At 53.8% G+C, this 10,702-nt stretch overlaps 1 protein-coding gene across 1 annotated transcript in view; it reads left to right on the top strand.

The window, feature by feature from the left end:
* The first annotated feature begins 10,034 nt into the window (after positions 1–10,034).
* MGAT4B (mannosyl (alpha-1,3-)-glycoprotein beta-1,4-N-acetylglucosaminyltransferase, isozyme B) overlaps positions 10,035–10,702 on the top strand; it is a 12,156-nt gene continuing 11,488 nt past the window's right edge. Inside the window, exon 1 of the mRNA XM_008584983.1 lies at positions 10,035–10,144. Coding sequence (XP_008583205.1) covers positions 10,035–10,144 — 110 coding nt within the window. The remainder of the gene's footprint in view (positions 10,145–10,702) is intronic.

The following is a 10,702-nucleotide window of genomic DNA, read 5'->3' as shown; positions in this document are numbered from 1 at the left end:
AGGCCCCCCGGGGATGCCCAGCTTAGGGGGGAAGGGGACACACAGTAGCTCGATACCAGGAGGCGCCTAGGTCGCTCAGTGAGAAACGGTAGCCAGAACAAGCTGGCTCCTGGGATGCTGTCTCAATCCTGCCAGGCTAGACCTCCCAGGTGGCAGCCCACTCCACTGCCCACAGCAAACTCTACGACGGCCCCTAACTGGGTTGAGTGACAGACCCCCAACTCTGGCCTGAGCACCAGAGAAGCTCCGAGTGTAATAGGGGTGGGGTTGAGAGTGCTGGAAGAGCACAGGGGGCAGGGCCGGTGAGTCCTCCACCCCACTCTGCTGGAGAGCCTCAGTGGTTCACCAACTGTTCACTGCAGCCCAAGAGACTCCTCGCGAACACCCAGACAACCCACCAGTCAGCACAGGGTTTAATTCAGCAGGTGGTGCCCAAGGGCCTGTGGGGTCCCAGGCCTCTTGGTCTCATGGGGAGGGAAAGAGATCAGACCAACAGCTCTCCAGCTAGGAACCAAGAAACACAAAAGTGACTTGTTGACAAGGCCTGGGGGAAGGAGGTGGACAGGAAGGATGTCACCCTGTGAAGCCTCCTATGCAGGGTTCTATGGATCAGACTTTCAGGGTAGGGTTTGCAGAGCAGGAAACCTCCAGGGGTGGGAAATCCAGAGACCAGGGAAGGTTGGTTGAGTTGTAACTAGTCAGGTAATGGTGATTCGCCTTTGGTGGCACAGCTGGGGCTCCAGAGTGGGCCATGTTTCAGAGAGGATTATCCCCTCTCAGACCTCTCCCTGCATCCAGCTGTGAGTCTGGGAAAGTGACCCTCAGTTTGCTGGACCTACAGACAAAGTCAGAGGACAGGGAGGGGGCGTGCTGGGCAGAGGCTGCAGCCTGCCAACAGGTGCTGGCCGAGCATGACTCAGCAGCCTGAGCGCTTGCAGGCCCACTGTCTTCCTGCCCCAGCCACAGCTTCAGACGCCATCTGAGTGGATGGGGTGTAAGGAAAGCCCTCTAGCTCTGGGGAATGCTGCTTTCAGGAAGATCTCAAGGGCCCCTCCAGCCCCCACAATTCCAAACAAGCTGCAGAACCATAGGCCTCCACTAGAAACTTCTTTGCTTTCTTGCCATTTGGGACCGTGGAGGGTTCTTGGGTTGGGGTGGAGAGGCTCAGGGAGAAAGGGGTGGCAGGAAGGGGGCCCTAGGCAGCTCACCGGGAGACCCCCTGCCCCTGGTTCCAGCCCTTCCCAGCAGGCCGTGCTTCTGAGAGCAGCCCTGCCCGCCCCCCCCCCACCCCCACCCGCAGCCACAGCCGGCCAGGGAGGTAAACAAGGCAGAGGCCTGGGAACCCCCTGGCAGGGCCCTTGCTGCCTGCTGCCTGCGCCTGCAGTCAGGTGATCTGGCCGGCAGTGAGTCAGCGTCCCATGACTGCCTGTCATAACAGGGGGATCCTCAGCACGCGCTCCCACCCATTTCAGTGACCTCTTATCACAAAGCTTGGAGATCCCAGAGACCAGGAACAAGAAGAGCCCGAAGAGGCCAGGGCTACCAGAGCCAACCAGACCATGTACCCCTTCTGACATCTGACGTCCTTCCCCTTCCTGGGTTGCAGGGCCGCCCCCATCTCCCCTGTGTCCACTGGCCCCCTTCCCAGCCTCCAGAGCATAGTGTGGGTATTTAGAGAAAGCTTGGCGCCTGAGTCAGGAGACCCACTATCTACTGACCAGCCCCTGCTGTCTTCGCCATCTCAGTTTCCTCATCTTTGAAATGGGGCTGGAGTGGATGATGAGTTGTTCCCACCAGGTGGTGCCCCATAGGTGTGCTAGTTGTTGTTTAGCTTCCTTTGGGGGTGTAAGCTTAGGGGAGGGTGGTAGGTCAGGGAGGAGACTACACAGGGGTTGAGGTGAAAAAGTGGGGAGCAAAGAAGAGACCTGAGTCAAGAGTTTCTGGGAGGCAAGCAGGGGTGGCCACAGAACCTCTGATTTTGTTTATTGCCATCTGGTGTGTTGTAACCACACCAGTACCCCCTTCCCCTTCCCAAATAATCACCTCCCTTGGCAATGGTTTTCTGAAGTCCAGGTGGGCACTGGGGCAGCCAGAGATAAGGCCACAGCAGGATTCGGGCTGAGCTGTTGTGGGCTATCCTTAAAGAGATTGAGGATCACAAGGGACAAGGTCCTCCCCAGGCCTAGGCCCAAGGGATGAGTTTCTCTGTAGGGGTGGGGGTTTGTGGGTAGGGTGGCCTCCAGGCCTTCTTCACTGAAGCGACTCTCTCGCACTCTGCTCCTAATCATTTTCCTGGCTCTTTTCCCTGCTTGGAACCCTTTCCCACCGCCCTGCATGGCAACCTCCCACTCTAAATGCCACTTCCTTGGTGGAGCATTCCCCAACCATCCTCTAGGGGGAAATCCCCAGGCCTTGGATCCCCAGGTATCGACCATCGCATTGTTTTAGCCTTTCTTGCAGAAGCCTACAGCCCTGGCAAGCAGTTTTGGGGAGCCATGGAGCAGGAACAGGGGGCACGCCCACAAGGGTTTGGAAAGATCTTTCTAAAAGGAGCTTAAGTCATCCAGAGACATGATTGGAGAATTCGGTGAAGTTATTGGGGAGTGGGAGAACCGGGCCGCTCCAGCCCTTCTGCTCTGGAAGTCCAGAGCAGCCCTTCTGGGGTTTGGCTGCCTGCACTAAAAAGAAAGAGGGCCGCTGGGCTGGGAGCATTTCTCCAAATAAATTCTCATAGTCCTTCTTGGGGCGGGGGTGGGATGCCTGAACGCTAGGGGACATTGAGTGGGGCACCAGCCGCGCGGGACATTGCCACGCAATGCGGACCGTGGGGACCGCTGTCACCAACTCCAAACGGGGAAAGGGGAGGCAGACCCTTAGTCTAACTTCGGGCCGCGTCTGTAAATATATATCAGAAAGCCCGGCGCTGGAGATCAGAAACTAAGTCCGAGGGGCGGCGGGGGAGCACTCTCCAGCTGGGACCGCGCCTAGCCAAAAGAAACGCCAAAGAAACGTGCAGGGGGCGGAAGCGGCCGGGGCTCAGGCCGCGTGCTGGAGGGTCACCGAAGAGGGGGCCGCGGGCCGCCTGCGGGAAAGCTGGGCCCCGCTCAGTCCCCACCCCACCCCACCCCACCCCGAGCGCATCTGCCACCCAGCCCTGTCCTCAAGCGTTTCCTTAGGCCCCCAGCGCTGGGCGGGGCTCCTTGCCCAACTGAGAACGCTGGCTGGCGCTTCACTCTCCCGGCAGCGACAGGAGAGCCGACCTGGCGCTGTGCTTCAGATCCGCTGGTCGGAAGAGGTCTGACCGGAGCCACCAGTCTGGGCGCCCCCCAAGGCTGTTCATTAAGTGGCACCTGTCTCTGTCTCATTGTCCGGGGTGCACCCGTAGCCGCAGAGAGAGGGACTCGGAAGACGGCCATGACTAGGATTTGATGGCCCCTTACCCTCACCAGCCTTTCCCTTCCTCCGTCACCCATGGCCGATAACTACCCCCAGGGCGCACTGCTGGAGCCCCCCGAAGCAGAGAGCCAACCTGACTGCGGAAGGTCCTGGAAAGACAAAGGAGGAGCCAAGAAGAGAGGTGCTCTGTGAGAAGACTGCGTGGCGACCTCGGATGGGTTCGGGAACCCTGGACCCACCTGAGGCCGGAGACCCTCGTAGGTGCCTGGGTCTGGTTCAAGAGAAAAGCACTCAAGAAGGGGGGAAGAGAAGGCGCGGGAGAAGAGTGCGGGAGTCCAGTTCTGTCAGCACCACGCTCAGCCAGTGAGCAAACCCGCCATCCCTATATAGGATCCGAACCCGCGGCCTTGGTGTTACCAGCACCGCACTCTCCCGAGTGAGCCACGGGCCGGCCCGGGAGTCCAGTTCTGTCAGCACCACGCTCAGCCAGTGAGCAAACCCGCGATCCCTATATAGGATCCGAACCCGCGGCCTTGGTGTTACCAGCACCGCACTCTCCCGAGTGAGCCACGGGCCGGCCCGGGAGTCCAGTTCTGGAAGGAGGCGGGAGAGAGGTCAGTGTGGCCCGCTCCAGGGAGCGCCAGTCCCAGACGGGGCAATGACAGGGTGCTCCAAGCTATCTGGAGTAGGTCAGGAGTCTGGGGTCACATGGAGGGGCAGCAGCAGGAGCACCAGTCCTCTCCCTGCCCAACCTACCCCCACTGAAAGACTTCCGGAAAAGTTATCAGACTTTTAGAATCTAACCCTTTCCTGTTATCAAAGCTTCCATGCACGCCTGCCCTGCTACCACCAGCTCTGTTCCCCCCTCTTCCCACCCAGCTCCTTGAAGTCCCTGAGTGGCATCTTCAGCCAACATGAGTTGGGAACCGTCCCTTTGCTTTGCCTGCCTCCCTGCACCTGGCATGAGGGTTAGGGTAAAGTTTGTGGGATGCATGGATATTGTGAGAGTGCCCCATATCCTGTAACCCTGACACTCTGCAGCGTGAGCCATACAGGGTCATCCTTGGATAATCGCTGGCAGTAAAACAGCATCCCCTTTCGACCTACCACTGGGGGGGGTAGGGTGAGGTAGGCACATGTCTCAAGCTTGGTCAACCAGAGCATTGTAGCTCCCTGGGTTAGAGATGGACATGTGACCCAAGCTGGCTGATGAAATGCCCACTCACGCCACCAGGAAGCAGGAGCCTGCCAGAGCCTGCCCACACTGAGGAGATCAAAGCCTGATCTCAGCCCCTGAGCTTCTGGATCACAGGAGACCTAATGCTGAATCATGAGAAGGCTTAAATCAGTTGATCTTAGTTTTGGTCAATTGCATCCAAGAGCACTGACCTTCCTATATCCCATGCCTGCTCCAGCGTTCCTTATGGCAGTGATGGTCACCACAATAAGGTCCAAAAACCTGGGAGTCAGTTGTGACCATGCCTTCTCCCTCAAACCACCAGTGGTTCCTGTTGATTGCAATAATAAGTTATAATTTAACACTCATGTAGCATATCTTTCATGCCAGGAAACATTCTGAATATTTTTTTTTTTTTTTTGTCTTTTGTCTTTTTCCGTGTCCGGCAACGGATCGCAACCCTCAGTGTTGCCCCCGTACCGGACCGGGGACCGGCAACGGGATCGCAACCCTCGGTGTTGCTCCCGCGCCTCGCTCAGCCAGTGAGCGGGAACTGGTCTGCATGTGGGATCCGAACCCTCGGGTGGGAGCGCCGCCGCACTTCCCAAGCGGTGCACTTATCCAGTGCGCCACCGGGCCGGCCCAACATTCTGAATATTTTATATGTATAAACTCACCCACTCTCTTGAGGTGAGGCCACGTGATTAGTTCTGACCAAATGTTACCAAATTAGGCTCTTGTGTCCCAAAGTCATAGAAATGAACAACACACCCAGCAGAAAAGGGTGCACCCCTTAACCCTTCCCCTGTAAGGGACCCTAAACAGCTCCCCTTAGGGGCTAGCTTCTCTGTAGCCACCCCTCTTATGCACAAGTGTATCTCCTCTATTAATAAAGTGTTGCTTGCTTTATTGCTGGGTGCCTTGTTCATTTCTATGACTTTGGGACCTAAGAGCCTTTTTTTTTTTTTTTTTTTAAAGATGACCGGTAAGGGGATCTTAACCCTTGACTTGGTGTTGTCAGCACCACGCTCACCCAGTGAGCTAACCGGCCATCCCTAGATGGGATCCGAACCCAGGGCCTTGGTGTTATCAGCACCGCACTCTCCCGAGTGAGCCACGGGCCAGCCCTAAGAGCCTAATTCTGTAACACAAAGACCTCGGACAGAAGAGCTATGTAGCACCTACATGCACAGCATTTATTTATTTCTCAATGCCTTTGCCAGGGAAGCTTGCAACATTCAGATAGTTTTATTCTTGTAACCTGAATCCATCTACTTCTCTTTGTCTCCAACCTCCCCACCCGCCCCATTCCAGACCTTTCTCCTAGATGCTGATGTCAGGGAGGAAAACTTTTCTTCTGTATTAGGTTTGTGGGGGCCTGTGAATTAAAATGACAAAAGACAGATTAGCAAGAGAAAAGACAGATTTTTTTTTTTTAAGATGACTGGTAAGGGCCGGCCCGGTGGCGCACTGCTACAGTGCACCGCTTGGGAGCGCGGCGGCGCTCCCGCCGAGGGTTCGGATCCCACATACAGACCGGCCGCTCACTGGCTGAGCAAGGTGCGGGTGCGACACCGAGGGTTGCGATCCCGTTGCCGGTCCCGGTACAGGCGCGACACTGAGGGTTGCGATCCGTTGCCGGTCACGAAAAAAGACAAAAAGGAAAAAAAAAAAAAAAGATGACTGGTAAGGGGATCTTAACCCCGTGGCCTTGGTGCTATCAGCACCACGCTCTCCCAAGTGAACCATGGGCCAGCCCTAGAAAAGACAGAGTTTTATTCACATATTAGGCTGTATCAAAGGACAAAATCACAACAAATTTAGTTTAAAGACCTCAGTTAGCTTTATTGTGATTCTAGAATCAGGCAACACTTCATTCCATAAAATATAATAACTGTTCCATTGAACTGAGCAAAAGAGATTGACTTTATAGACAGAAAAAGGCCTGAAGAAAGCAGAAATAAAATGAACAAAAAGTGGATTCGTCATTTCAAAGCTACTTTCCATGTAAAATGGGGAGAGGGAGACAGAAGAATAGAAAAATAATGATGAGTTAACGTCAGATTACTTCAGACTAGCCTTTTTGTGTGAGTATTAAAGCAGAGGGAACTTCATTATCATTCCTTCAATTATCACTGAAGATTTAAACTGGCCTGTTTGGGAAATTGGCTGTTCTCTCTCTCCTGATTTCTCAAATTGCGAGACAATTTAGTTTGAATTTGGTGATGTGGAACTTCAGCTGGGTTGACTCGATTTTGATTTTGTTTTGTTTTGTTTTGTTTTTGGTGGCTGGCCTGTACGGGGATCCAAACCCTTGACCTTGGTGTTATAACGTGGCACTCTAAACCAACCAAATGAGCTAATGGGCAGCCCCTCCATTTTGATTTTTAGTCTGGTCTGTTGAGGTGTAGTGCAGGAGCTTAGTCCAAATCAATGGCCTCCGATAATTTTTATTTAAAAGCCATTAGAATTTGGTGGCTCATATGACAACTTAATAGGAGAAGGGAAGGAGGGCAAGGGCACTTATGGGAAAACAAATGAACTTTAGGAAAGATAATATGATAGTTTTGTGACAATATCTGTTTGGGTCTGATGATAAGAGTCAATCTTTCCCTGCTTGCTCCCAGGGAAGGGATTTATGACAACTGAGTTCTTTTGGAGACTCTGCTTTTAAGCAGATAAAGCAGTTCATGTAAAAAGCCTATTCTCAAATGCCTTCAGCTCAAAATAACTTTTATGCCACAATGGTATATTCTGGACACCTTCACTTACAACAGCCCCTCCTCACTGGTCTCCCTTCCTCCTCTCTTATTCTCTCCAGTTCCCCTCCGCCCCTGCCCAAATGATCATTTCAAAATGCAAAAACCACCCCAGCCCCCAGTCTTCTTCCTGCTTCAGACCTGCACAGCACCCAGGGTAAAAATCCAAATCCCTGCCAAGGTGTTCAAAGTCCTGTGTGCTCTGCTCTGCCCTCGTCTGCCCCAGGTACCCTCACTGAGCTCTACCCTCGCTGGCCCCTGGTGGTGGGGGGCGGGGGAATTTGCATATGCTGATCAATCTTGGCTGCCCAAGTGAGGCCATTCCTCCTCTCCCGAGGTCTTACTGCTGACCTCACTTCCAAGTGACTCTGCCCTTCCAAACACAGTAATTCCCCCCATTATAAGCTTTCTCAGCCCCATAGACCTCACCTTTTCAGCAGTGAGTGAGGTGACTGTGGGCAGGACTCTGGGAGAACAGTGACCAGGCCGATGTCAGTGCATGCATGTGTCTACATGGCTAGTAACTCAAGTGTTTGGCACACAGTGGATACACAGAACATTTGTTATAAATGAATAAGGAAAGGAGACATCTAACAAAACGGCTAGCAGTGGAATGAGGTGAGGCTTTAGGCAGGGCTTCCAAACTTCTACTGAGCCAGGGACACACCTGCAGAAGACAAAGGACTCTTGCTTTGAATCATGTTTTGAAATGCACTGCATTACCAAAAAAAATCCAACAACACTGGTATTGAAATGCAAATGTCAAAATATAAAAACACATTTGTGATACAGAAATACCTGTGATTCTTTATTTACTCATTAAGTTATAAGATCTAGATGCAGGAATAATAAGTACCAGAAATATGAAGTTACTACTTTGAGTGTAACAGCGATTTTGAGGTGTCTGCAATAGCTATAGTGCAATATGTGAAAATTCCTGTGACTTCTGTCATGACAGTCACAGGTACAGCTAATTCTACTGGATTTTGCTGCCTCCATTCATAATTGAAGGACATACCAAACCAAGTTTCAGTTAGAGGTTAGTGAAAATAAAGATGGGATTTTTTTTCTCATCCCAGCTCCTGGACCTCCCCAATTCTGGGTCCCTGGATCACAGGTTAAGGATGGAAAAAACAGCAACCTCCAAGAACTGTCCGAGAAAATCTCCAGGAAAACAAAGTGGGTGGAGGGCTGGCAAGTAATCACAACACAAAAGGGCATTTTCACTGTGAAGCAAAAAGAACAAAGAAGGAAAGGCCTACAGCCTGAGATGTGGAGGGAAAGCAGGACTGTGCCCACTGGGCTCCATCTTCCCTCCTGGGTGGGGGCCAGAGCTACTGTCCTCAAGAACTGGGAGCTGAACCCTGGGGTGACAGGCAGAGCTCACGTGCCTAGAAGAGCCTGGAGGGAGTTTGGGTTGCAGGCAGGCCCAGATGAATTAATTATTGCAAGGGCACAGAGAGCGGCGGAAAATGGGAAGAGAGCCAGGCAATTGCTGCCCCTGTTTCAAAGGGAGAAATTTGGGGATGGAGAGGCTACAGTGAGGGTCAGGATAAAAACATCCTGGTGCTGGGACATCAGGCTCTCCCCTGCCCGCACCCCACAGTCCCATTTCTTCTTCCGTTCCTTTTTCCCCTCCTTTTTTTTTGGCAGCTGGCCAGTACAGGATCTGAACCCTTGACCTTCATGTTATAAGGCTGCACTCTAAGTCCCATTTCTGACAAAGGCCCTGCACTCCCAAGGCATCAGGACAGAGGCCTGTCTCCTGGGTTTCCCTCATCGCTGCTCTTCCAAAACTACTGAGTGTGGAGACTCAGAAGAGTTTCCCCAACTTAGTCACTGATAGGCCATCTCCTTCATTTTTACCGGTTTAATCATTTTAATATTTTCCCTTAAATCAACTCACTTTTTTTTTTAAAAAAGATGACCGGTAAGGGGATCTTAACCCTTGACTTGGTGTTGTCAGCACCACACTCACCCAGTGAGCAACCGGCCATCCCTATATGGGATCCGAACCCGGGGCCCTGGTGTTATCAGCACCTCACTCTCCCAAGTGAGCCACGGGCCAGCCCAAATCAACTCATTTTTAAACTTAAATGTACTTATTCAAAAAAAAAAATGTTAAGACCCTTTATATCACTACCCAAAAGAAAAATCATTATCCTTTGCAACAAAGAGAAGATGCCTGTGAAAACACAGGAACACAAAACAGGAGTTTTCCTTCAGAGGACTCCAACGAGTTCACAAAGTTCATTAGCAAGTAGAGAGGGCAGTTACAGGAAAACTGAGGAGTGGAGTCCTGCCATTTAACACAGGCACCCAGGATCAAGCCCACCTCAGCCACTGGTCCTGCCTCCCCTGCTCCCGGCATAAATAGTTCTGCAGGGGCAAACGTCCAGACGCCGCCGTGCTCCCACCCTGCCCTCCAGGTGTGGGCCTGGGCTGGAGGAGGAAGACAAAGCCCCAGCCCACTCCCAATCTGAACCCACCTCCCTTTAGACCTCTCCCACTGGGGGGCCCAGAGGTCCTTCCCCCCAATACTGGGAACCAGAAGTCAATGAACAGTGGTGAGGCCCAAGCAGGGAACTGTTCAAGGTGCTCCCAAAATGCCTGCCCAGAGCCTGAGCTGAACCAATCCCTGTGTTATTTGTACTCTTCCTGGTTCCATACGGGCCTGGGGAAAACCTGCCATTAGAACCGGAATGAGGACGTACCAGCAAGGCGGCCGCTGCACCCTTAGGGGCCGAAGCCGCACGAGGCTGCGGGCCCGACTGCTCCTCTACGCTGCACGCTCCGCCTGCCTCCGGCCCTGGTCACGCCCGGCACCCAGGAGGGCTGGCCTCTGCTCTGCACCCAGACATTGGCTCCTTTACTCCTGAAAACGGCCCAGTGTCCCCACTTTATACAGCAGCAGCGCCTCCCGCGCGCCCCAACACGTCTTTATCCGGCAGACCAGAAAAAGGTCCCGGGAAGGGACGTGCCCGTGGGCGTCAGCGATGGCGGCGGCCACTCCGGGCGGAGTCTCCCAGCAGGAGGCAACACCAATTCCATTCATACCAGTCCCCTCCCACCACCTAGACCCCCTCAGACCTGGGGAAGGGTCTGAAGGTGCCCGAGAAGATAGGGTGGGGTCTGGGTGTGGGAGTTGTTGCTCAGGTGTTTGGGGGCTCCGGTTCGCCGCCTCCCACGCCCGCCCCCGCTCCATCGCAGCCGACCCGCACTCGCGATGGCCCCAGCCTCGACCTGCCTAAGGCCGGAGCCCTGGACGGCCCGAAGCCCGAAACGCACGCGTCCCACGCGGGGGCCGCTGTCCGGAGCCCGCCGCGCGTCCCCCACCCCGCCCCCGCGCGGCAATGGAGGCGGCAGCGGG

The sequence above is a fragment of the Galeopterus variegatus genome, unplaced genomic scaffold, assembly GCF_000696425.1.
Source record: "Galeopterus variegatus unplaced genomic scaffold, G_variegatus-3.0.2 Scaffold3414, whole genome shotgun sequence".
NCBI classification, from domain to species: Eukaryota; Metazoa; Chordata; class Mammalia; order Dermoptera; family Cynocephalidae; genus Galeopterus; species Galeopterus variegatus.
Note: the sequence above shows the minus strand (reverse complement) of the source record. Positions and strands in the feature narration are given on the sequence as shown.